This window comes from Pleurodeles waltl, chromosome 2_2 (assembly GCF_031143425.1).
Source record: "Pleurodeles waltl isolate 20211129_DDA chromosome 2_2, aPleWal1.hap1.20221129, whole genome shotgun sequence".
NCBI lineage: Eukaryota > Metazoa > Chordata > Amphibia > Caudata > Salamandridae > Pleurodeles > Pleurodeles waltl.
This window is the reverse complement of record NC_090439.1, coordinates 743258247-743286159: the sequence shown is the minus strand read 5'-3', so window position 1 is coordinate 743286159 and position 27913 is coordinate 743258247. Positions and strand designations below refer to the sequence as shown.

General features: G+C 42.6%; 1 protein-coding gene across 1 annotated transcript in view; it reads right to left on the bottom strand.

The window, feature by feature from the left end:
• Nucleotides 1-27913, bottom strand: part of TERF1 (telomeric repeat binding factor 1) — a 282827-nt gene that overhangs the window by 64073 nt on the left and 190841 nt on the right. Inside the window, exons 8-9 of the mRNA XM_069220352.1 lie at nucleotides 26671-26730; nucleotides 26454-26560 (exon numbers count right to left, since the gene is read on the bottom strand). Of these exons, the coding sequence (XP_069076453.1) occupies nucleotides 26454-26560; nucleotides 26671-26730 (167 nt within the window). The remainder of the gene's footprint in view (nucleotides 1-26453; nucleotides 26561-26670; nucleotides 26731-27913) is intronic.

Here is a 27913-nt window from a genome sequence, read left to right as displayed (position 1 = left end):
CTTCATGCTGGTCATCTGTATACTGGTTCTGAGTCATTCATGTTAACCACAGAGGCTTTACCAATAACGATGATTAGTTACGCCTATTCAGTGTCCAAGCCCACAAGCACGATCACTCAGCTGCCCGATGTCTATAATTTTCTCTTCTGGAATGTGTCAGGTCTACGTTCCAAGGTCCCTCTCTCTCCTTGCATGGACTTTGTCATGAATTTCTGGTTTCTCTGTTTTCAGGGGACTAGGGCAATGGAACCCATACATCTCAATGGATACAAGACCTTCCATCAGCCTGCAATGCCATTCCATGCCGGTAAAGCTTGGGGGGTTGTCTATTCATCTTTTAAATTTGCTGCCCTATTCAATGTGCAGTTCTGAATCATCTTCACCTTATTATCTGATTGTTTGTGTTTTTTTGTCTAAATTAAATCTTATTGTTGTGAATTTTTACAACAATGCTCCCCACCCCGAAATCAATAGGGTTCTCTCTCAGCTCGAGCAGGAACTTGATAATATTTGTCACTCTGAAGGGAAGGAAACTTCGATATTGTGGGCAGTCACTTTAATATATATTTATGTTTTTTTTCCAGCTAGAATGGCCTGTGATATGGTGGACTCAAATAATAACAATCAATACCAATTTTTACATAGTGATTATGGGCTGAAGTTGAATGGTTTCATATCAAAATTTAAACAAACTGTGTCCTACCCTATTCCGTTTGAACCTACTTCTTTTGGAGGAGGACACAATTCTGTTATTGACTATATTCTATGGTTGGTCAATTGCAAGCATGTCTTAGATGATTTTATGCCATTTTGTTTGCACGAGTCATCACTTTCCCCAGAGCATCAAAGTCAGACTAGAGCACAGTCGTACAAACACCCTTGTCAAACACAATATTTACAACTCAGCACTAACAACCCATAATGGCACCTCTCTACGTTGGCCATTAGCAAACTTGGGAAACTTCCTTGATAAACTGGTTATTGTCAACAGGGATGCCTTTGACATACGCTTGGATATTTCTTCTAGCCCTTTTCTTAATTTCAGGTAGTATCAAAGCTGCTCTAACCAGAAGGCAGCCCCGGTTACAAAAATTTAAACCCTTGGTGGTTCGAAGGTAATTGTTCCAGAGCCCATAAACTCCTTGCAACAGCTCTTCGCAAGTTGCCCTGATGTCCCTCATCCCTGAGACAGTACAGATTAGAAAACAATCTAGCACTGGAAAATAGGAAGGAGGAGTAAAGAAATCTTGCCTGGGAATTACTGATTGAAAAGGGCCGTTGATGATTCACCAAAAGGTCAAGGTAATCTTTAGACGCCCTAGTGTCAAAGGACGATCGAGCCCCCAGTTTGGAGGCAGCAATCAATCAGACTGAGTGGCCCGCCAACTTTTCCAAGATTTACTCTAATTCTGGCCAGCCATCTACAGGGCTTAAGCTAATTTCTACCTAAACTCCAACCTTCGACTTCAGTAACTTGCGTTTCTCTTTGGATGGAATCAACTTGGCGATAGCAGGAAGTAAAGGCAGTAATGCCCCAAGCCCAGGGTATTATGGACTTGTTGCCGTTACAGCATTTTCAAAACCTGGTCAGAGGCCATAATTATACAAATTTTTAAGAAAGGGTATCTTGCCAATCCTGCTTGTTACTGCTCTATTTCACTCTTCAACTCCTTGGTAAAAGTGACAGGGAGAATTTTGCTGAATCGTCTAGAAGAGTTCTGACCTTCAGTATGGTTTCCAAAAAGGCTTGGGGACTACCGAGCAGGGGCTAAATCTTAATTTGCTTATCTGTTACTAAGAAGGGTCATTTATACCTAGTCTACATTGAATTATCGAGCACTTTTGATTGCGTTCTCCATAGTAAATTATGGGCAACTTTATCAGAGCTTGGGGTGGACACTCTGATTATAGCCCTTCTCAGAAATATATAATCTAGTGACAAGGCTAGAGTATGCTTTGGTCTCGGGACTTCCTTTTATTGGACTGGCCAGAGGGTCTGACTAACTGTCCTTGTGATGGACTTTCTAGTCAATGCACCTTATGTTCCTTTAGTCTTTTTATGCTCTGCCTCATAAACGGTTCACTTTACCTATTCTTCGTGAATCTAATTTCAAACAATGTCAGCCAGCAATATTGTTTTTGCAACAACTGAATTTTTCAGTGATTTGTTTCAAGATTTTTAGCTTTTTTATGGTCTGTGTTGCGGTTAAAGAAAACTATGATTCTGCAGCAATGATGCTTGTTACTTCTTTTTATACTTATTGTTTTAGGATTACGAAATGTGTATTTATTCTCTATGTATTGCTTTTAAGGTTTCTTTTCGGATAACTAAATAAAGCTGATGATGATGACGACAGGGGAGGCAGTGGTTAGCAAACTTGCGCAAGGATTTGGGATTTGAGTATAACATTACAACTTGTAATTGCTTCTCCTGTTTATCCATGTTAAATTAACAGGATTGACTTTCTCATATCCCCCAAACACCATCAAGCATTCCCTCCACCACAATAATAAGAAAAAACACCCCTGACACTCTGCTCTCATCAGTATTTACCCATAATGGCATAAGTACTCTTAGTTTATCTGCACCTTTGGTCCTCATTGCAGAAATATTTAATAACAGCGTCACTGTACTCAGTAATGTTGTGGGAGAGTTAAGCAGTGCTAGTGATGTATCCCAATATTCTTCAACCTGATATGTTGTCAGAATAGGGAACTAAGTGAATTATGAAGAATGGGTAAATGAGGTTTCAAGGTATAACATTATTTGGATACAAGAGAGGTGGACGACATACACCTGCTATTTCATCTACTATGGGAAAGGCAAATGGAGGGTTGCCTATTCTGGTCTCAGTTCTCCTTCTATTAGAGATATGATGGTCGAATTTAGAATCCCCACACTTTCAAATGCTTTGTTTCAGCCGGGATTCATCACATGAACTTTTAATTGTGAACTACTATAGTAACATCTTTAATTCACATCAGGATGAAACTTTAAGTTGGCTAGAGACACAATTAAAAAAAAATATATCCCCAACAGTAAAAAGTAAAAAGACATGTTATCTCATACTGGGTGGAGGATTTTAATACACATTTATGTTTGAAGCCAGCCAAGGAAGTTTGTGGATGGGAGGACACCTGGGGGGATGACTGTTTTCATTTTGTGCATTCCCATTACCTACTTGTGAGACTACATTTACATCTGGTACTTGATGCGGGGATCTACCCTCTGCAATATGACACCAAGATTTTCTGCCCGAGGGTCCACATCTATGATAGGTTATATCTTCATTTCTGAAAACGTACTGGGTTAAACACTCAGTTTGGAGTGACCATAAGATGGTATTGACGGAGATAATCCTACCCCTGCTTTGACCAGCTCACTTTGAAAAAAGGAGACAAAATGGAAAGCTAAGAAGGAATAGACCTAGTCTACAATGGTCTGGGATCCAGCCTGAAAAGTTCTTAGCTGATTTGGTGGGTTCCACACTAAGTGACTTTGAGGTGTGTTTGCAAGACCACTCCTCACCTTCTCAGGTTATTGTGTCCTTTGAGAATATATGTAGAACCACTGACCGTTTACTCACAAAGACAAAGAAGGCCGACTACTCCCATCCAAGAGGTTGGTTTGATAAAAAGTGGAGACAGGCCCAAGACCATCTTCATCTTATCTTAAAGTCGAGACACACACAAAAAAAGGTATAATACAAGAAGTGAGATCAATTTATAAGAAAGTATTAAAAGACAGAAAAGCAGCTTTAAGGCAAGAAGGTTGGGATAACATTATAAAAGCTAGTGCAACCAATACTAGCATTGTAGTTTTGACAAGTATTTAATTCTACCTTTTTGAATGATATCTCAGATCCTACATCAAATTAGGGGTTACATAAGCTCAATGGATAGTTAATCTTTCTGCAATGTATAATGAGGATAAGCTCAACAAGAAACTTTAACGGAAGGGGTGCAGGAGATGAGCCAGCCTCTAGGTAGTATGAAGGGCAGAGTTGGCCTGTTTCTACAAACGTTTTGAGAATCTACCAGTGCCAATTTTTAAAAAGGGTAATAGGTGTGACCCCCCCCCCCTTTGTTACCATCCATTCCCCCTACTTGACTCATCAGTCAAGATACTTGAGAAGGACTTAATACAGAAATTGGAAAATTGGACAGATCAAAAATTGGCTCTTTCAAATATCCAATACAGGTTAAGGAAAGGATTAGGCACAGGGAGCAATGCCTAAACCTAGAGTTGATAATTAGCAAATACACCAAAGCTTAGATGGCTTTCTCAATTTGGGTTTAATGGACCTGAGCAGTGCTTTCGATTGTGTTTCCCACCGTAAGCTCAGGAACATTATGAGATCAATGGCTGTGGATAATTCTATAATCACTTTGCTAAGCCAGTTATACCAATATGCTTCTACCCAAGTGCCTTTTGGCCCTAACAGAGAACGATCAAAGCCTTTTAAGATTAGAAAGAGGGGGGGGGGGTGAGTCAGACATGAATGCGTCCTGGCCTCTTTTTTATTTAACTTATATATTAATGGATTGGAAAATGCCTTTCTTCAAACTAACACCAATATACATCCAAGATAGGTCGGAGTAGAATTCTAGCTTTATTGTATGCGGACGCCTTTCTTCTTACAAAAACTCCATGGGGCCTTCAGAAGTTGCTGGAAGCTTGTGTATACTTTATGGAGAATGTCTGCATTTAAGTCATTATATCTAAAACTTTTATTATGGTGAGTGGGAATGGAGCTCCCAGTGCAATTAAATGTACAATTAATGGTGCTACGATACCAAAAGCCAACACGTTTTCCTATTAGGGTGTGTTGTTCAATCGTTTGGATAACTGCAAATGTCTTATTATTCATAAAAAACATTATGAAAAAGAACAATAAAGGAGATTTTGGATTTGCTACTAAATTAGGCACTAAACCAATTAAGGAATTGTGTACAATTTACAGAAGCACACAAGTCTTCTCAGAAATGTTCAGGGATGTTTTTGGGGGGTTATAGATAGATCCCCAAATTCTTCAGATAACCAAAAACTACTTTGCTAAGAGGTTGATAGCAGTCCCTAACAGTACATCCACTATTGTACACAAAGAATCGGCTTTGCCACATTGGAGAATATGATTAAAATACACCCTTTTCTCTTATGGCATAAGATCTGGAATACACCTGAACCAAAGTTAAATGTGGCACTAACTATAGATTCCCAGGCTCTTGATAATGCCGTGAAGATTCCTTGGTTGGCATATATCAGGGAAATGCTGAAGAGTATGGGTGTATCATTAAATATAATGATCGCTGAAAACTCATCTAAAATTGTTATGAAAAATAAAATAAGGTTGATATTGCAATGGGAGAGGGATCGTACAGAGTACGGCAAAATTACTGTGGTTTAACATGAACCGCTGAATATAACTTCTGATATACAACCATTCCTTATAGCAGTGACTAATTTATATGATCGATTCCTACTGACTATGTTTCATCTGAATATGATATATCATTTAGTAGCTTTTCCAATAATGGGTGACTGGTCAATACACCCTGGAGTCTGTCCTTGTGACAATATTTCCTTACAAAGCACTATGCACTTTGTTTTCTTTTGTAAATTTTATAAACATCTGGGATCCATATGGGTGAAGCATCTGGTACAGAATTTCAGGCAATGTAGACCTTGCTTGGTTTGCTTACAAAAATTAGTCATGTGTGTGGCTTTAACAGCTTTTTTTTTTAAGAAATTATTTTCAATAAGGAAGCTGATGAGTCTGGAATTTTAAGATGCTTTTGAGAGGATAACTTTTTAACAGGCAAAATCCCATGTAATATATATGAATTCAGATGTTGATTTTTTTTTTACTTTTTGATTTTATGTATGCTGTTGATTATTTTATGTACGTTTTTATATGTTTTTATGTATGCTTTTATGGGTATTCTGATTGAAAATAAAAGAAATGAAAGAGCAAACTAGTTGAATCAGACGTTCATCTCACATGAATAGGGCAGGAGCCCCCTCCCGCACAACAGGTATGCTTTATCATAATGCGTCTGCTCATGTTGATGAAATTGTTTATCCATTATGAACCTGAAAAATAGGGACCCTCTTGGGCTGTCAAAGAATGGGTGCCCTAATGATGCAGATGTGGGTGTTGATTTGATATGAACAGAGTAGGAGTGTGGGATCTAAAACGACCTACTAGTGGGCCAAACATTGTATTCCTGTCCCCAATGAGATGAATTAAAAATAGAGGGGAATAGTTCAAACCTATTCAAAAGGTCAACATGTTTCTGCCATTAATGTATCCCTAAGAGGAAAGCTGAATGGGCATTTTTCAGGGCCTGACCCACTGTGACTGGTGCTCACTAACCAGTGAAAGTATGAGAGAAAGCAAATAGCACTAATGCATAACCAGTCTATTCCTCAATTGGGTCAGACATACCATCTTGCAGGACCCAAAAAGGGGAGACATAGGTCTTTAGAATTAAGGCTTTTTTGTAAGGAGTATTGCTAACCCTCCTTGCTTGTAAATTGTGAAACCCTGCTCAGTCTCTCTAGATTTTGACATATCATGCATGTGGTATTCCTTATCCACCCACTCTCTCAATAATATCTGGGCCTCCACTCGTTATAGATGGGTTTTCTGAATAAGGGCTATGTCAGTCAACATAGACATTGAATCTGGCAGCACATTCTTTCTCTTGATTTAGTGCTTTAGATTTAACTTGGAGGGATAATATTGTGAGGGGTTTGGGCCAGGGTTTCATACCCTGGTATTCTGTTATTATTAAACAGCTGCCAACTAGTGTCAGTTAGTGGCTATTACACACTGTTTGTTTCAAATCCCAGAAAGGCTTACTATTTATTATAAATTACCGGTCCTTGGGGCTGGGTTGTTTAAGAAATGTCTAACACAGTTGGGTATCAGAAGTGAGTTGTGGCAGTGTAAACTAGAAATACTAGAAATACAATGTCACATTATGTTTCTTGAAAAATTGGGGTATACGATAGAACCTTCAAGATGTAACCATCCACCTAAGGAGGGTAAATAGCTGGAGGGTGGGATTAATACTGGGTTGAGGTTGTCACTATGTACTGATGTGTGGACAAAAATTAACCCTTATGCTTTTTGTTCTTTTTCTGTACCCATGAGGAGCTAGAAAGTTTGCTAAATTACTCCATACTTTTAGACACGCATCAGTCACTTCTCTGCCCTTTCAGCCCAGGTCCTGTCCTATTTTGAATTCCATGTATATCAGCAAAACAGCTTCAGGGGGTACGTACATCTTACCTTCAAAACTATGTAAAAATCCTTTTGACTTTGCAAATCATGATGAGGTTTAACCACAGACAACATAGCAGCGTGGGAACAGTAGTGTCTGTCTTTATACTATCATCTACTTTTTTTTTATAAGGAATATAAAGTAATTCCTGGGGAATATATTTACCTACACCATACTTGTCTCATGCCATTCAATCACAGTTCAGGCCAATTAAAAAAAAAAAATGTTGTTGTAAAGAGTGACACAAGCTACTATGTAGAATCAGATTACCAATGCACTTGACTCACAAGAACCCTAGTACTCTCCGGTCCCAAACTTGATCGTAGCAACCTAGCACTCATTCCACCCTGTCCAGCTGAATACAACAATATATCAAAAGCACTGAGAATTTGTTCTGTTTACGGTGGTCTGACATCATCCTTAGCTACCAATCTTTTAACATACACAACACACATTAGTCCCATTGGCCACCGCGCAATCTGAGCGACATCAATTCATCTGCCCTTGCCCTGCCAATTTTAGTAGGTCCCTGATCCAGAGAACAATTGTTGGAGGCATTGCCAATTTCCAGGCATGACGATCCACATCTTGAACAATACTAGTACCAGATAGACATATCTGCATTCTAGTTAGCCGGACTTAGTGCGAGCCATTAGTACCAGCAGACAGAGCTCAGGTGTACATGGGCCCGAGTGGCCCACTATCTCAGAGATGCCAGACATTACCTGCACCCACATGAACAGCAGCTCTAAGTGGTCCCACATCATGTGATAGAACCCCACATCCGCCCTCCCACATCTTGGGCTATCCCTAAGCGCACCCCCACCCAAACATGCTGTGTATTCGGTGTGGAGTGAGGCACAGAATTAAGTTGTGTGAAGTGGAAGCGTGCGTCCTGGGACACCCCGTGCACTTGGGCAGCTCCATTGCTTAGGCGTAAAGACTATAGTGAGAGCTGTCTCCCACTTTGCCCTGTGCCTGAGGATCGAAAATATGAGAATGCTCCAGCAGAAGACAAGATCGTTACCGCCCTCCTGCCCATGCCATGAGTTAGTATCCCTGTCAGCAATGAAGAGGCAGATGGCTCCAACGGACTGAACCCCCCCCCCCCCCCAGTGCTTACGAAGAAGTGCAGAAGAGCGTTATACAAGAGGAACTGACTATGAAGAATCCCGTGCAAGTCAACCAAGTCCTGGAATGCCACAAGTTTACCATCCAGGAACAAGTCCCTCGACCCGACACACCAAATCCTGATCCTCAGATCAACAAGCATGGGTTTGCTTACCTTGTCTCTTTAAAGCACGTGGTTGTATCCTCTGGGGCAAGGGCACTGACCCATTAAGGCTTGTGAGAAGATCTGGATTTGTCCCATCCCTTTATTTCATGGCTATCTATCAAGGTCTGTCCATTTTTGGTTCAGCTTTTAAACACTTCAGAGACTGTAGGGGTCACTCAACCTCTGTTGAGAGGAAGTTTGTACCATAGTGTAACACCAATGCATTGACTGGAACTATTCTTCTTTGAGACCGTTTCTTTCAGACACGTATCAGGCTCACAGAAATGGTACTTTAGGCCACTATTTTCAGTTAGATGGTAGAAAGTGGTGAGTATATAGTGGAAAGACTAGCGTTTTTTTATTCAGTAAGTATCACTATTCACACTTCTTATTTCACGGTATTGTACTCATCCACCAATAAGTAGGAGACTGTCCCAAACATACACAATTCTGCCTTCCAGTGTTCAGATAGCAGGCAAGTCATTCTGCATTATGTAACACAGATTTGTTGCATTCAGGTGTCCCACCTGCCTTGCCTCTCCCATCCTCTGCAATTAATCAGCATTTGCAGGTGATGTTTTAAGCATTCGCTCACTCTATTCTCCACTCTGAATTTGCATCTCTTCTCTTCTCAGTGTGAGAACATTTGTCAAATCTTTATAGCCCAAAGGCAGTAAGGCTTATTAAATATGGTCTTCCTCTAGGTTGCTCAGCAGATGTCCTAGAGCAGCAGGCCTGCATATGCCACCACCATAAATAACATACTTCTTGTGAATGAGCTGCCACCTTCCCTCAGATTTCATTCACATGGCAGAGAGTGATACAGGCAGGTTTCATCTTGTGATGCTCTGCTTAATAAGCTGGTTCCTTGTTACGACTGGGCATAGATGACACATCGCTGGTCCAAATTTCAAATGTGCTTGGTTTTGTCAATCTAATGTTCGAGGCAAATACAAAAAAATCATGAGAATAGAATACCTGTTCAGCTGTCGAAGCACGATTCAAGAAATTATTGCCTAGAATGGTTGGCTAATTGGTTATCACCAATCATAGACATAATTGACCTAATTTTTAGATTTGTTCTTAATGTGACTGTCTTTTGAGAAGCGTAAGGAGAGTTCTTTGATGCTGAAAGCTTGAATTTCTCTTACTTGCAGAGTTCATAGTCAGTTGAAGTTCTGTTTTCCAGGATAGGTACTGTGTTTATTTGCCAGAAGAATAGAATCCGCAAGACAGTAGAGTATGTTCTGAATAATTCTTATATTAACTATTTCATTATTCTAGAATGTGGCCTAGAATAATTACAAGTCGCTGAGACTAAACTAAGCACTCCACACACTCACTTTTTTGTTTTTCTAAGTCAGATGTCCTATGTTTGACAAATATGTCTGAACATGGGTCTCGTGTTCAATGCGGCACAGGCCTCAAGCTGCACTTTCCTTATAAGGCCCAACTAGACCAAAATCGGTATGGGATTGCTTGTGTTCACATTTCAAGATGGTCTGGCTTGGCAGTTTGGATTGAGCCAGGCCAAATCTGATTTGCATAAAGCTAGACTCTGTCTAGGGAGTGGCAGAGTGGGCAAAAAAAAAAGCTATGGACAAACGGCCACAAGTACTAATGCACTGGTTTGAAAAAAAAAGCACAAAAAAACCCATCAAATTACGATCAGTATTTTTGTGTCCACTGTGAAATTATGAGTCCCAATTAATGTAGAAATAGGTCTGTTCCAACATTTTTTGTGGAAGTGGGTCACAGTCCAACCTAATTCATTAATATTCACGAGGTAAGCTGAAAATTGTAATTCACTCTGTGTGGTGGCTGCTATAGGGATGGTGGCCTGCAAATATCTCAAGACCACCAGGTCTGTGATTCTTTAAATAAAGAAACCTTTAAGCAGCACATAATAATTAAGGTTAAGAGGGTTTCTTTAAAGATAAAAGAGAAGTTTTACTTTTGAAAAATCTGAGAGTGGACAGTGTCACCCCCTAAAGGGGTAGGGGTCTAAGTAGACTCATTCTCTTTTGCAAATGAGTTATCAGCCCAACTTGAGGATGGTAACTTTTCACTGGTTTGCAAGCAGGATTCCTGGGTACAACAAACTCCTTCAAGTTGTGAGACACTACTCTTTTCCAATTCCATTTTCGGAGTTGGTAAAGGTTTGGTAGAGCTGAAGGATAAGGGATACAAACCCTGTGCGTGCACCAGATAACAAATTCTTTGTGTTTGGTTTTGTAAGTCTTTGTGAGCAAAAGCTGCTGGCATTCTGACAGGATGCAAAGGTGATCGAATTCGACACAGTCAGGAGTCAACCTGTGAGGATGAAGGACTTCAGTTTGTAATACAAGATCTCACCTTATTCTTTTGACAGATTGCTGGATAAACCTTGAGGATGATCAAGAAACAGCTGTTGAAGATCAGTGAACTAATATTGTTTCAGTCACACTTGAGCTACTAGTATCAGAGTACATGGTTTTCTATTGGCCTTGCTGATAACCTTGAGACCAGGGTGAAACAGAGGCAAAGATTTTCCACAATCTCATCAAAAAAGCTTCCATTGTCACTCACAGTTACCAACATGTGCTACGAAAGAGGCACAATTTCTTGCTCTGTTATGTGGTAATGAGACCCAGTTAAGGCTGTCCCAATCGTTGTAAGATGGCCTGAATCAGGTTAGGGCGCACTCCTGACAGGTGACAATCTGAATGTGATCAGCTCAGTGCTTCTGCACGATTGTAGCTCAACCTCTGCAAAAATTGACTAGTTTACTAATAGTCCCAGACCCACAGGGTCCAAACTTGCTTGAGCAAAATCTGCCACCTTGTCCCAACTTGCATGTTGATGTAAAACATCAACATTGTACCTATAATTATTAACATTAATTACCCCTGGATCTTGTAAAGGAAAGCTTGACAAGAAACTTGCCTTTAATTTCAAAACGTTTATGTCAAATTTCTTTAATCCTTCAATCAGGGGCCTTTGAATGGTAGTTCTTGGAAAAGGGTTCCACACACACTTGCATCGGCATGTCAGTTGCCAAAACCTATTGCGGAATCAATCCTTTTATACAGAAGTCGAACTATGAGGTTTAAAGTCACAAGCCAACAGAAGAGAGTCAATCTAAGTGCATCTGGGTGTGAGCTCTACTTAATTGTCTGAGGATATTAATATCTACTGGCTCCGCCATACAGCTCGAGAGGAGGCTTTCATGTGTTTTCAATCATCTGGGATCCCCATCTTCCCGACTACACCAGGTTGGTGCAGCGGTATCGTAAATACTTTGAGGTAGTCAAACAAAAATTTCAGCCAATGAACTTAAGTTCTTGCTCTTCTACCCGGCCTGGCTCGGTAATTCATGCCTTCAAATCCTTTGTTTTTGATATCCCAGAGACAGCTTGGGAATGGGCAACGGAACAACGGCTCCTAAGTGGCCACTCACCCCCATTCTTTGGAGGTGTGGTGGAGGGGCATGCAGTCCCTTGATTAAGATGCGGGTGACAGTCTCCGCTTGTGGATCCACAGCCCCGTAAGCGGAGGACAAAGGTCAGCGGGTCGCCCACCTCTTCAACCACATACACCCCCAGTCCTAAATGCAGGGGTGGCAATGGGGTCCCTGCTGCTAGTGACCCACCTTCAGAAAGGGAGACCTGTACACCTGGTCCTGTCCGAAGCGAGCAAGTGTGGCTGAACACGGGCCTGTAGTGCCACTTAAGTTGCCTACCGGACTTGAACAACTTATTTCACCAGCAGCACAATATCTTTTCTATTGAGTACTCTTCGGTGGGTCAACGTGGTTGGACTCACTCCAAAGCTGGTTTCGTAATGTATGTGGTTTACACTGTTAGGGTGGTAGATGTTTATGGGCTGGAAGTTTGGGTGGGAGTTTTGTTTGGGGGGGGGGAGGGGGGAGTGATTGGTTGGGGCGATTTGACCCAGTTGGCCATGTGCTCTTCTATTTAAGACAGGCTACGATCCCAATAGTGCTTTCTCCCCCTAGTTTGCACAGTGGGGTTGCACAGTTCCTACATCCAGCTTACCTTCCACCGGCCCTTAAAATTAATGACGTGGACTGTTAATGGCCTGAATGACTGAATTATGCGGAGCGTGGTAATGGGCTTTGTGAAGTGTCATGTCTGGAGGTTTTATTACTGCTAGAGACGCAGCTGCAAGAGACATCTCCGGGGCACTCGCTGCTCCTTCCTGGCCCGGCGTGGGTAAGAGAAGGTCTGCCACACTGGTTACACTAGGGACTCCCAAGTGGTGGCCATTCTGATTCATAAACGTTTGCCCATAGTGATCTCCCAATGTGCAGCATATCCACAGGGTAGGTATGTCACAGTGGAGGGAGCGATTTATAAATGCAGAGTTATTTTTATCTTATTTTAGGCACTAAAACAAACAGAATTGAATCAGTAGAACCAAAGTTATAGATTTTAGAAGCATTGTTAAATTGCAGCAGAACTGGCATTTAAACATTGTTCTAAAGTACATGGTAGAAATATCACCGGCTGCAAAAGCTTACTTAGGAAACGAGTTGCGTGGAACCCTTCCCTGGTTAAGGTTGTGCAGTCCCTAGGACCAGATCACAGCAGTCAGTGCAGTTTTACCTGGCCCGTGGCGTCCAGATGCAGAGTTGTCCTGGCTCTCCGTGGTGTTGAACGGGACTCACGCTGAAGTCAACGCCAGGGAGTTGAAGTCAATGGCAGGAAGCCACTGGTGACAAACAACTAATTGGAGGTTGTGCTGCAGGGAACCCTTGCAGGATTAGGGTGGTGCGGGTCCTGGTACTATACTAAAGCAGTCAGTTCACTTATATCTGGTTAGTGGGGCCCCGGTGCAGAGTTGTCCTGGCTGTCCGTGGTGCTAAATCAACTCACACAGGTGCTAATTTTTTCATGTTCACAGTGTTGCGACAAAGGGGATGCAAAAACTCAGCTGTGGGCTTGTTGGTGGTGATGGTCACAAGTGCTGGTCAGTGCTCTCCTGTTGCAGTGTTGAGTGTTGCAGTGTTGAGCAATTACCGGGCTAGGGACCAACAAGCCTTGGTAGTGGTAAGCACAGCAAAATGCTTTGGAGAAATCTGGAGGGCCGGAGGAGTATGGTAGCAGCCTGTAACTTTGTGGAAGGCTGTACTATGACTTCCACAATGCAGTTCAGCAACTGGATACAGTTGATCCCCCTGTGGGCCCAATGGCCAGTGATTCTTTGGTTCCAGAGTGTCTTTTTACTGAAGTTTACAGGGGACTGGTGCCACTGAAGGGACTGATGGTGCTTCTGGCTTCTACAGGGGTCTCTCTGGTTGGGAGTGATGGGTTTCACCCCAGGGTGAGGGTAGTTAATGCAGTTCCAAGTCTGTTGCCTTGGGGATCCCTCTTTTGCCTTGATGCAGTGGGCAGAGTCTGGTTGTCGGTGATGCAGAGCTCCTCTGTGTCCTCCTTTGAAGTTAGTCCATCAAATATGAGGTTCTGGTGCCAGAGGTGTCCCTTAAGTACTGGATTTAGGGGATATAGGGATGTGGAAGTTAGTGGCCAATGGGAAGGTAGCTCCTACAGCTAATCCGCCCCTGAAGTGACCACGTCTGGTGGAGCAGGTCACTTTTAACTATCCAGAACCCTCTATTCTGCCACTCCTAAGATGGTAGAAATCAAAATTGTGTGCACAGACCGGGATGCTCACCTTAGAGGAGTGGTCAGCCTTCTGGGGGTGTGAACTGACCTGCATCGCCGATTTCATGCCTGACCACAAGCAAATGTGCCTGGGGGAGGGCTGTTTCCTTACTGGGGAACAGCACAGATGGCCATCAGGGGCGGGGAAGCCTTTGAAGCGCACAGCCCTGATGGCTTTACTCATAAGCCTGGTTGGAGAGCCTGGAGGTGTGATCTCCTTAATGCCTCAGCCTCTGTTACTGACCTCTGGGAGGGCTGCCTGGCAGGAGGTCAGAAACCTGACTTAACAGTAGCAAGAGCACGAAAACACACAGGCTGCTCGGCCAGAGCACACAGAATGGTGGCAAACAGTGGCCAACCTCTGGTGTGCCACCTGGGTGCATGGCAGCTGTGCCTTGACATGACACCAGATTTGTGAAGGGGGAGAGAAAGCATGTTGTTTGACACCAAATTCGAAATATCTAGGCAGTACCACAATGAAGCTAGCAACCTGGGTCTGCCCGGGCTCAAGAACCATGTTATCCTAGGGATCGGCCTGCACCTACAGTGTACCTTAATGGAAAGGACACTATAGACACATATAAGCTTGTGCTGATATGCCTGCACCTTACATATAATGCATCCTGCCTCCTGGGCTGCAGAGGCTTTCCTTTGGGGATGTCTAACATATATGTAAGGCAGTGCATAGGACTGTGCCACTCATGGCGAAGACACAGTTGAACGCGAGCAGTTTGCACTGCCCTGGCAGTCTGCAGAGGCAGGCCTGCCATCAGTAGTTTGCATGGGTCACCTAGGGTGGCACAACATTGTACTGGAGCCCTGGTGACCCCTTTACCACCTGTGCCCTGGATACCATCTACTAGGGGCTTACAAGAGGGTAAAGCTTTGCCAGTCAGGAAATTACCATGTTGACATTTAATTTAAGGAAAGAACACATAAACTAGGGTCTGGTTAGTTGGGGCTACAGTTTAGGGGGAGAAAAATAGGGCAAGCTCCTATACTAGTTTGCGACTTGTGGCTTGGCAGACAGAGTGGTCCCTAGTATCCTAGATTCTGCACAAGGATCGGTTGAAAGGCCAGAGATAGAGCTTCCGTATTTGCGGATTACTAATGCACCCTAAACGTGCACCGCTCAAAGACTCCTGCGCAATTGTTCTTCCCTTATAATAGAGGACCTGCCGCTGCCTATCTTCGTGCCATCAGATGCAAGAGATCTAGACGAGTTCATCACCCCTAAAGAGATCAACACGGCCATGTCAGACATTAACCCCTGGAAGACACCAGGCCCAGACAGCTTTCTGGTGTAGTACTACAGCAGATTCCATAAATCACTGCTGCTTTGTTTATTGCTGTTATATAATGAAGCCACAGAGACGGGCCATTTTCCCAGCTGAGTTGAACGAGGTGACCACTGGGGTCCCGCACAAGGCGGGGTGGTCTCCTGTAGACTGAGCATTCCATCACCAGATTTCCCTTATTAATATCAAACATAAGATATGTCAAGGTGGTGGCCAATGGGCTCATTAAAGTCATCCACCCTGATCAATATGGGTTTGTGCCACACTGCAAAACACTGCATTATATCTGTAGAGTGCAGGTGGCAGTAGTGTATTGTCATTTACTGCCGGGGTCTACTGCCTTTCTCCTTATAGACTTCAAGAAGGCCTTTGACCACCCTCCCCGGCTGGGATTTCCTGTAGGGTACACCTAGTCGTCTGGACTTTGGTCCCTGTTTTATTTCTTATGCTTGTAAGTTATATGCTGGACCTGTCTCTGATATGGGTAAATGAGGTCCTCTTGCAGGAAATCCCAATTCAACTTGGTATTACGCAGGTCCCCTCTTCTATTCGTCCTCGTTATAGAGCCCCTAGTAACATGAGTGCATTGTGATGCGCAGATCCGAGGGTTCCAATAGGGGGAGAAAAGAGAAGAGAAACTCATTGCCCTTTATGCGGATGAAGCTATGTTTTTACTGGTGGACCAGGCGAAGGTTGGTAATTTCTGCCTGGGTGATGTATGGCAAAGGTCACACATGCAGTCCTTTCTAGATCTGCAGGTAGACTTCAGCTGCATTATTCTCATTTTTTACAAATTGTTGCAGCTCCGGCATGCCCTGTTGTCTCATTGTACTGCCACTGGGGGAGGCTTCCGAATTTAGTCCTATGGAGTCAAGCTGCTTATGGGCCCCTTAAGTCAGGGCGTGTTTTCAGTATATGTAGGTCATTGGGTGTCAGTTCCCTGGAGTTGCTCTCCCCCCCTACATGAGTGCTGGGAATCCTGGGTCGGTAGCCTAGAAGATGGGGAATAGAGGAAGGCACTCATTGCATCTAGAGAGCTGCCTATATCCTCCAGGCTTCGTTTAATCAATCAAAGTGAACTTTTTACATAATACTTACTTGACCCTGTTGCAACTTAGGAAGGCGGGTACGGCTCCGGCTGCCGTCGTCTACTTGTCCTTGCTGCAATGCGGAAATAGCAGACTTCTATTATGTAGTCTGGCTGTGCCCTGTTGTGCATGGTTACTTGACCCGGATACTGGGGGTTTTGTTCAATGTGCTGAAGAGACTGGTGGATTTTCACCTCGCAATGCGCTTCTAGACCTGCTGGAAGATTTGGGTTGGAGGAGATCTGACAGACTTGTGGGCCTGGGAATGCTGTTCGCCAAAAGAGACACTGCCTGGAATTGGAACTCAATCTCTGCCCCAGGTTTGAAAGCATGGCTTAGGACAATGGACTGGTGTGCAAAGATGAAAGAGCCTTTTTATGCAGTACAAGGCTGCTCCAACAAACTTCACAAGGTCTGGGAAAATTGGTTGGACTATCTTAGCCTCCAGGAATATTCTGATGATCTGTGGTGAAAGTGTCCTTGATTGGTTGCACTGCTATGTCTATCATGTTTATTCTGTTTGAAAACGCAATAAAAATGAATTATCCATTAAAAAAAAAAATCTGCTGCCACAAGTGTTCCATATCCATCTGGAAGTGGGGCATTAGAGTGTCAAAATGTAATCAAATGGATGCAATTGGACATGGGACCCCCCCAGAGGGATTTTAAGGTACGTATTAGAGCATTTTCACTTGCAGAAATCCCTTTGCCATGGACAGTCACTTTCCAACGCAGTTTTGTGATGAGAATGAGTTTGCTAGATCTGTGTTCAAACAGCTTCTAGTTGTCCAGAGGATGTCAGGGTCAAATTGCTCTCGTTCAGTTTGCAGTCACATGAGCCTACTGTGCCGATCTTAGTTTTCGCAAATAATTTTCCAGTAAGGAAATCCCTGGGTGACCATGTTTTGCATCTCTCAAATGGTTGCAACTGGCTTTGTATTAAGCAAAGGCTGGAAAACCTGAACACAAGTAGGTGATTTCAATTGATGATGTTTGCCAGTCACTGAAAATCAGAGATGTTGGTCATGCTAGAGATGAAAAGGTATGTGGAAATGTGCATCCTGGAGAACTAACAAACTCATGAATTCCCCAATTCTTCCAGCACAGACATGACTTCTTGCATGGTAGCCAACCTGAAGTGTTGTTTCATTTTTTATTTATTTGCTTCACTTTCTGAAGTCTGGAATAGGTCTCCAGCCTTCCTTTCGCCATGAAGAGCCTAGAGCACAACAATGGTGCAGTTGACTCATGAATTCAAATTTGGGAATCCTTCAGAGAAGCATATTCACACATCTGCTTTGCATCTCAGTACAATTTTGATGGTCCTGTAGAACTGGTGACAAGGTTGTGGTGTCATGACTAACTCTAGGGCATGCGCTCCCTGAACAAGTTGCAGCACTCACTGGTGCATGAAGATTTTTTCCCACTGAGTTGTAAAATCACTGCACGACAAACACCGCTATTGGAGCAAGGCAGACTATAAGCTACCATAGAGTCTAGTCCATGGTTCCTCTATTCCATCTAATCTTCAGCCCCCAGGTCAGGCTGAACCAAAAGCTTTACAGGATATGTCTGCTGAGGGAGAATGGATATAGATTGTCACCCTAATAAGTAGTCCATTGACTGTTTCTGAGCTCCTATTTTTTTTGGAACCTGTCAAAGATACACCAATGATGAAGTCGCTGAGGAGGATGTCATTGACGGGGCAGCAACTCATGGTGCTGTTGATAAAATGATGGCTGCCAGTGCTATGAATGAGAAAGTAGTGGAAGGTCTGTGAGTCGATGGCCAATCTGTTGCTGACTGGGTGATTCAGTGATAAAAGAGTCAGACGGTTTTACCATTGATCAGGGTACCAATACCTCACTTTTTCCATGATAGAAACTCTTCTAGAGCTCATTTCTAACAGTCTAGGTGCACAAGCCTCTACCGCAAGGTGCAATGATCTTGCAAACTTTTTTAAGAGGAAAATTCAGACTATTTATGACAAGTTTCTGGGTGTTTCACATATAACGTCTGCAGATTTCTAAATAAATCTGACTGGTACCAATCTGGTCAAACTTACTACATTCTCTCTTTTAACTTTAGACAGTTTTTCTCAACTCTCAAGTAAAATTAGATCGAGCTCTCTGAAAGATCCGTAATCCCAATCTACATTAAGGTAGCAGATGTGGTCTTCCCTTCGCTGCTTGATTTGGTTAACCTTTCTTTAACCAAGGGGGTGGTCCCAAGCCTGTGGAAACATGTTATGATTAAAGCACTGTGAGAAAATAAAATGAACCTCGACCCTCGGGAGACAGGGAAGTCTCAGTCTTTTTTTTTTTTCTCTCTCTCTCGTCTGGAAAAACATGTCAACATCCAGCTTTCTGACGACTTAGAGGAAAACAGTTTTTTACATGCAACACAGACTGGATTTTGCCCTTATCATGGCACAGAGGCAGGTCTCTTGGCAGTGACTGAAGACATTAAAAAGCGCCAGATCAGGGAGGATCAGCTGCAATTATTCTCCTAGATCTTAGCGCAGCGTTCGAGACTGTATTTCATGATATACTCGTGGACAGAATACAGAACGCAGGAGTCACTGATATCGCTTTGGCATGGGTTAAATCCTTCCTGAAAGACAGGACTTTCCAGATTTTTGAGGGGGATTGTACATCTGATAGCTTTCCCCTCAAATGCTGTGTACCCCAAAGCTCCTCACTGAGCCCTACGTTATTTAAGCTATATAAGAAACCGTTGGCTGACACTGTCAAGACTCAGTATTCCCCACTTTGAGCCCCTATCTTGAGTCGGTTGCCAAATGGATGGAAAGCTCCTTCCTTAAATTGAATGCCCACAAAACTGAGCGGATGATCCTGGGGAACAACATGAATACCGCATTTGACATCAGCTGGCCTAGACGTCTAGGTCCCCCTCCGGTTCATAAAGCAGCCCTAAAAAGTCTTGGACTGTGGCTGGATACATCTTTAACATTTCACTCCAAAGTTGTAGAACTGGCTCCTATCTGACATGGAATTTAGAATATGTTGCATATGATTCGGACTCTTCTTCCTTTTATCTCAAGGAGGTTGGTGGTCCTGGTGCTCATTCCGTCACTCCTGGAATACGGCAATTCATTGCATCTGGGGGCTCACAAAGCCACTTTAAAGAAACTTCAGGTAGTCCAAAATTCTGCAGCACAGATTTTGTGCAACATTCACAGACATCAATCGGCTAGCCAGGCCACATGTCATCAGCACTGGCTACCCATAGCAGAGAGGGTTGAATTTAAGTCACTGTGTATTGACAATAGGGCCTTACGTGACAAAGGGCCTTTGATTTCCTACCCTTGTTATCTTTTTATACCCCTGGGAGATTGGTGCATTCGTCTGAAGCCTTTTTTGCAAAGACCACTGCCTTCGGGTAGCTATGCACTACATAAGCTCATATAGAATATAAGGTCCTATTGAATAGAATGTCTCACTTTGGAAAAAGTTGATGACAGAGAGATCGTTGATGCACTTAGTGGTCAACAAAGCAGTTGGTATCAACTGAAGGTTTGGCGGGAAAGCAAGTAAAAGCTGGACCAAGCTGCTTTTTCATGCAACTTGGATTTTAAGCTTCCAAATGCATTGACATTTTCTAAAGAATGGTCTGAGAGAAGGACGGTGCTTCAGCAGAGGAGCAGATATTGAGGGAGCTTGTTTTAATATGCCTATTGGAGGCATCTCCAATGTTTGTTCGTTTTCAGTGGAAAGGGATATTAGGAGCATTTGTACTGTATCATACCCTAAAGAGGGAACATCTCTATGAAGGCATGACTAAGTGCAAAGAACAGGCACTTTTCTCTGTCCCAGAAAATTAAGCTGGAAGCTTTTGCCAGTAGTTAACAATCTCTGGATATATCTTGGAAACTGACAAAGGCATACTAAATGTGGCTCGTCAGCATAGTTGAACTCTAGATTGCAGGTGAACCTTGGCCTATAATATTTTATTTTCTCCTTCACAGATATGCTATCCATGATTAAATAAAGGCACTTTTAGTTTGTCCTGTGGTCTGCCATGTTCACTAAAGCCTTGCCCTTCACTGGAGTAGCCCTACCTGACAGATATGGTGGGGAACTCTGTGATCAAAGTACATTGGCTAAGGTGGAAGATGCTCTTTGATTACACTTGAATGCCGAACTGGGCAACATTTTTTTTGGCCAGCTCGGCATTCTTCTCTGCTTTTCATCAGCTGCTTTAAAGCTAAGAATAAATGTTATGGATGTACAGGGAGTTCTCTCCCGGTACAACAGAGATACTGTCTCATTTTTTATTTCTGGGACTGTCATACACCACTAACTTCACCAACCTCTGTGGAAGAACGGCTGATAGTAATGCCCCTCTACGTTTTGTACAAAAATATTCCTCTGATGTTGTACAAAATAATAGGTGAGGAAGCAATGGAGCATCAGAATACAAATCAGAGTCCACCCTAAATTTATATATACAGGGAGTGCAGAATTATTAGGCAAGTTGTATTTTTGAGGATTAATTTTATTATTGAACAACAACCATGTTCTCAATGAACCCAAAAAACTCATTAATATCAAAGCTGAATATTTTTGGAAGTAGTTTTTAGTTTGTTTTTAGTTTTAGCTATGTTAGGGGGATATCTGTGTGTGCAGGTGACTATTACTGTGCATAATTATTAGGCAACTTAACAAAAAAAAATATATACCCATTTCAATTATTTATTATTACCAGTGAAACCAATATAACATCTCAACATTCACAAATATACATTTCTGACATTCAAAAACAAAACAAAAACAAATCAGTGACCAATATAGCCACCTTTCTTTGCAAGGACACTCAAAAGCCTGCCATCCATGGATTCTGTCAGTGTTTTGATCTGTTCACCATCAACATTGCGTGCAGCAGCAACCACAGCCTCCCAGACACTGTTCATAGAGGTGTACTGTTTTCCCTCCTTGTAAATCTCACATTTGATGATGGACCACAGGTTCTCAATGGGGTTCAGATCAGGTGAACAAGGAGGCCATGTCATTAGATTTCCTTCTTTTATACCCTTTCTTGCCAGCCACGCTGTGGAGTACTTGGACGCGTGTGATGGAGCATTGTCCTGCATGAAAATCATGTTTTTCTTGAAGGATGCAGACTTCTTCCTGTACCACTGCTTGAAGAAGGTGTCTTCCAGGAACTGGCAGTAGGACTGGGAGTTGAGCTTGACTCCATCCTCAACCCGAAAAGGCCCCACAAGCTCATCTTTGATGATACCAGCCCAAACCAGTACTCCACCTCCACCTTGCTGGCGTCTGAGTCGGACTGGAGCTCTCTGCCCTTTACCAATCCAGCCACGGGCCCATCCATCTGGCCCATCAAGACTCACTCCCATTTCATCAGTCCATAAAACCTTAGAAAAATCAGTCTTGAGATATTTCTTGGCCCAGTCTTGACGTTTCAGCTGGTGTGTCTTGTTCAGTGGTGGTCGTCTTTCAGTCTTTCTTACCTTGGCCATGTCTCTGAGTATTGCACACCTTGTGCTTTTGGGCACTCCAGTGATGTTGCAGCTCTGAAATATGGCCAAACTGGTGGCAAGTGGCATCTGCACGCTTGACTTTTCTCAGTTCATGGGCAGTTATTTTGCGCCTTGGTTTTTCCACACGCTTCTTGCGACCCTGTTGACTATTTTGAATGAAACGCTTGATTGTTCGATGATGACGCTTCAGAAGCTTTGCAATTTTAAGAGTGCTGCATCCCTCTGCAAGATATCTCACTATTTTTGACTTTTCTGAGCCTGTCAAGTCCTTCTTTTGACCCATTTTGCCAAAGGAAAGGAAGTTGCCTAATAATTATGCACACCTGATATAGGGTGTTGATGTCATTAGACCACACCCCTTCTCATTACAGAGATGCACATCACCTAATATGCTTAATTGGTAGTAGGCTTTCGAGCCTATACAGCTTGGAGTCAGACAACATGCATAAAGAGGATGATGTGGTCAAAATACTCATTTGCCTAATAATTCTGCACTCCCTGTAAACCATCAGTCAGCAATCTTTTAGCAATGGTGCAATAGCAGATTGGTGAGGTCTTGGACCTATCACGCTAGATGAAGCAAGAGGAAATACATATCCTCGCCTCTACACATATCACACAAACAAAAATATAAAGCGCCCAATGATTCTGGACAATGCATAAAGCTATTTTGTTTTTCAGGATGCTTTTATTGAAGCTCCTGTACACCTGACAGCCTTTGGATGATCATCCCCCAACTTTTTCCCTGCCTCCCTCCACTTTTCTGACACTGCTTTTAGGACTCTGCGCACTTTACCATTGCTAACCAGTACTAAAGTGCATATGCTCTCTTCCTTCAACTTGGTGACATTGGTTTATCCCCAATTGGCATATCTGATTTACTTATAAGACCCTAGTAACGTGCACTACATGTGCCCAGGGCCTGTAAATTAAATGCTAATAGTGGGCCTGCAGCACTGATTGTGCCACCCACATAAGTAGCCCCTTAACCATGTCTCAGGCCTGCTATTGCAAGGCCTGTGTGTGCAGTTTCACTGCCACGTCGACTTGGCATTTGAAAATACTTGACAAGCCATAAACACCCCTTTTGTTTTACATATAAGTTACCCCTAAGGTATGCCATAGGTAACCCATAGGGCAGGGTGCTATGTAGGACATGTACCTATGTGCTTTACATCTCCTGGAAGTGAAAAACTCCTAAATTCGTTTTCCACTACTGTGAGGCCTGCTCCTTTCATAGACTAGCATAAGGACGGCCCTCATAAGTTTTGAGTGGTAGATTCTGATCTGAAAGGGGTAACCAGGTCATATTTAGAATGGCCAGCATGGTAATAGAAAATCCTGCTAATTGGTGAGGTTGGATTTTATGTTACTATTTTAGAAATGCCACTTTTAGAAAGTGAGCATTTCTCTGCACTTAAAAACAATCTGTGCCTTTCAGCCTGTCTCCAATCAACATCTGGGCTGTTTGACAGCTGCCTTGTGCATTTCACCCAAACAACCACAAACACAGGACACTCAGTCACACCTGCACTCATCTGCATATTGAATGGGTCTTCCTGGGCTGGAAGGGTGGAGGCCTGACACTTACATTTCAAAGGCTAGTGGCCTACCCTCACACAATGGACTCTCAAACTCCCTACTGGGACCCTATCAGACATGACTGCACTGAAAGGAGAACTTGCACACTTCAAAACCACTCTTTGAAGTAACCCCTACTTCAAAGGCATTTTTGGGTATATAAAGTGGGTCTCTCACCCCACCAACTCAGACACTTCTGGACCTAAGTATGCACCCTGTCAGAGGAGCTGCCTGGCTGCCCAAAGGACTCCTTTGCTGAGAGTGACTGCTGGCCTCAATTTTCTGAGAAGGACTCTGGCAAAAGTGATCTCTCCAAGGGCTTAGATTGAGCTTGTCTTCTGTTTTCTGAAGTCTCTGGGCCAAAATGACTTCATCTCTCCAGGAAACTCCTTGTGTGTCAAAAATCGACCGCCTGCCAAAATCGACACGAGGACTGCATTACGACAGAGGAATCGCTGCACAGCTGACTGGAATGACGCAGCCCGACTTCCCGAGTGAAAATTTGACACAGCACCTGCCTTGCGATGGAAAATTCTACGCATCGCCTACCAGATCGATGCAGCGCCCGTGCCTTCTTCCAGTGCATCAAGGATTTTTCCCTGTATCGTCCCTGGGTGTCAAAATACCCCGCATCGCAGTGAGGAACCAAGACGGAGTGCCAGAAAATGAAGCAAACCCCTTGCAGTGTGGAAAGAAACAATGCATCATCTGTGCTGTGTCACAAAATTCGATGCACCACCTTATTTTTCCACGCATCTCCTCCTCTGCGGTCTTGGTGCGTCGTTGTATTTGACGCATACCAGGTACTGTGTTTAACAAAAAGACAACTGTTTATTTCCAAAGATTAAGACTCTCTTAAATCTTCTAAAAGTGAGATTTCAACTTGTGTCTATGGATCTTTGTAGTTTTGACCTTATTTTAGTTAGATAAATAATATCTATTTTTCTAAACCTGTGTGGTTTATTTTCGTGGTGTGTTCACAGTGTTACTGTCTGATTTATTGCACAAATACTTTACACATTACCTTCTAAGTTAAGCCTGACTTCTCAGTGCCAAGCAACTAGAGGTTGTGCACAGGATTATTTAGATTGTGTGTGTGAGACTTACCCTGACTAGGATTGTGGTCCCTACTTGGACATGGGTGTATACATCCGCCAACTAGCGACCCCATTTCTAACAGGTAACATATGATGAGTATCATTTAACAAACCGCACGTGCCCTTTGCCCATTTAGGTGGCATATTTCATCATCGAGTGTGCTCTTCACATGGTGATGCAAGTAGCTTCTGGCTAGGTGGGCTCAGATATAGGCGCTCTTAGCAGAGATCTTTTGTAAGCACTGAAATGAATATTGGAAAGTTGAAACTTGAATACAATATATTATTGTTCCTTTTGATAAGAAATTAAAAACTCAAAAATTGGGAAGTTGAGGTTAGTACTTGTCCCTCTTATCCACAGGTCCGTATGTTTCAGCTATGTTCCTTAAGTCCTATAAGGGTTTAGTGGCTTCATCAGGACCAAATGGCCCTGGGGCGGCCAGCGAGTCCTCATTCTCCAATTCCTGTAGGGTTCCTTCAGGAAAGGTTTAGCCGTTTCTACCCCTTAAGTTCTAAGGTTAGGCCTCTTTCGAAGTGGAGAATGTCCAAGGGGCTCTACAAGCGGTCAGTTCTGGTTTTCCTTCATAACTAAAACTGGCTTAATAGGTGTCGAAGACCCCATCCTTCGAACTGCTGGGCAAAGTCTTATTTAAGACAGAGCGTTTTTCATAACTGCATCTATTGTATCCAAAAGATTGGTGCATATGTGAATACTAAGTGCTTTTCTCAATGGCACACAAGTTTTCATCCTTAACATTATGTCTGCTAGGAATCAGATAATATTCTTTAAAGTTTTCCACCAGTATTCTACTATTTCTGAACAGTGATTACTACAGTTTATTAAAAATGGGAACAAACCTACCCATAAAAACTCAAGGAGGTCAGGAAGTAACATGTCCACATCCTGGATGGAGGTCTACGGGATATCATCTCAGATAGCTGTCAAGTAGCAGCCTAAGTAATTCAGGTGATGTCCTTCTAACATTATTGACTGTGGGTGGGAGAAAAATGGGAACTACATTTTGGATGAATTTTTTTTTCAGTAGAGCAACACAAATTAAATGATGTTCGTGACTGCTAGATAATACCATATGATACTGCACTTCAGGTGTGGTGCACCTTAACTTTAAGAGAGGTGCCCTGGTTGAAGTCAGAGCAAGTAATGTTGAGGTATTATCCTCAAAAGAGGAGGAGCAGAAAGAAGAAGGGGCCATACTGAGATTACCCACCGAGAATAGCCATTACTGCTCTGTTCTCAGCTTACTTCAACAGAGGTTTCAACTGGTGTCTGGTTGCTGGCACACTCCAGAACTGAGAAGTTTAGGCTTTGGAGTGATAAAGTTAATCAGCAGGTGATTTTATGCATTCATCATTTTGTACCTTAAAATATTTAAAAAACAGATATTGGTTCGCTATCAAACACTATTGCTTTCTGAGAAGTTGCTGAATTTGTAATAATGTATTATCTAATTAGCCTGTTCTAAGTCTCCATAAACGACCTACAACACTTCAAATTATTTAACTCTCAAGAAAAATCAGGCACCTCCTTTTCAAACGAAAATCAATGCAAATACATTAGATATGTTTAATGGATATCGCAATAAAAATAAATAAAAAAAAAGGTAAACCTTACTTTTGTGATCATAGTTTTTACTTTTGGCTGAGAGATTCTTGAAAGAATGTTGCTGCTCTGGACTGGACTCTTTTTTAACTTCTGTAGAAATCAGACGTTTATGATCTCTGAGCAAAGAAAATCAATAGAAAAATCAACAGTGGCCCCATAATTGTATTTGATTTTGGGTGATTATGACCATATACCACAAAACAAGTTCAGTGACACTGCATTTTACCTTATCTGGTCCTCGTTCCTCAATAACTCATTTTCACAACAGGATTCTTCCATCATAATCCTTTTGACAAAACAAGAGCACAATAAGGATAAGCAAACTAAGGTCTTATGTTTTTTCTTCATAGGCATTAAACTTGTTAACATTCTCAGTTTAATGTTTTATGGCTGTGTGGTGCCTCACGCTACCCTCTAAAGGTACAATCAGCATCAAAACCAGGTTTCTCATCTAGATATATGCCAGTCATAAGCAAGCTTCAAGGATGCAGTGGTGACTGCTAGTTCATTCTGTTAGGCTGAATGGAAAGCTAGGCTAAGAAAGCAGCAGTATATACCTCGGCCTGTCCTCTTGTACACTAGTAGCAATATAAAGAGGGAATGTGATCCCTGATTGTAAAAAGGACTTTAAGAGACAAGGTGTTAAATAAATCAGAGCATGAAAGAATGTGTGTGGTGAAGGAAATGGCCTTCACAGAATATGAGGGAATAAACTAGCAAGTCATTAAGACTACACATTTGTCTTCAGCATTCTTGAAGCACGAGTTTTCGCAGACCTTTATTAAGAAAGCTGTAACTAGTAGCCACATTTACAAGAAAACACATTGCACGTAGACATAAGGCCTTACTTAACAGACTGATGAAAGGACAAGCAATGATACAAAGCTGGAGTAAAGATAAAATGTTTTAACTAAGTAGGAAAAGGCTTCACATCTACCAGGTGCACACTGCTCAGCATTAAAGTTGAAATCAAAAAAGAATATAATAGGGAAAATAGCGCCAGCCCCATCCCAAGCTAGGTTCATCCAGCAGAGTAAGATGGCTTCAAACACAACAAACCTAAAGAACAAATTACTTATCTTTGGGTAACACTTTTTCTGGTGGATACTCGAACTGCTAATTTCTCATCTTTAGAATATTTCCCAGGCGCCAGACTGGATTCGCATGTTTCTACAACAGTGCTCTTGCATACCAATAGATGGTGTTGTGTGGCTTCGCATCCACCTCTAATCTGCCCCTGCAGTGACGGAGCAAAGACTTATATAGGCGCCATGGCTGTACTCCAACGTCAGTTTCTTGATTGACTCTTTACGCACCCTCAGACGCAGAGCACAAAACAATTTTGTTACCAGTGTGGAGACTCTAGTTTGAGACCTTTTTAGATGTTAAAAAGAGGCCCCTCCACAGAACAGTGGGGCTGGAGAGCAGTGAGGGATCTGCAGAGTATCCACAAGATAAAGCATTACTAG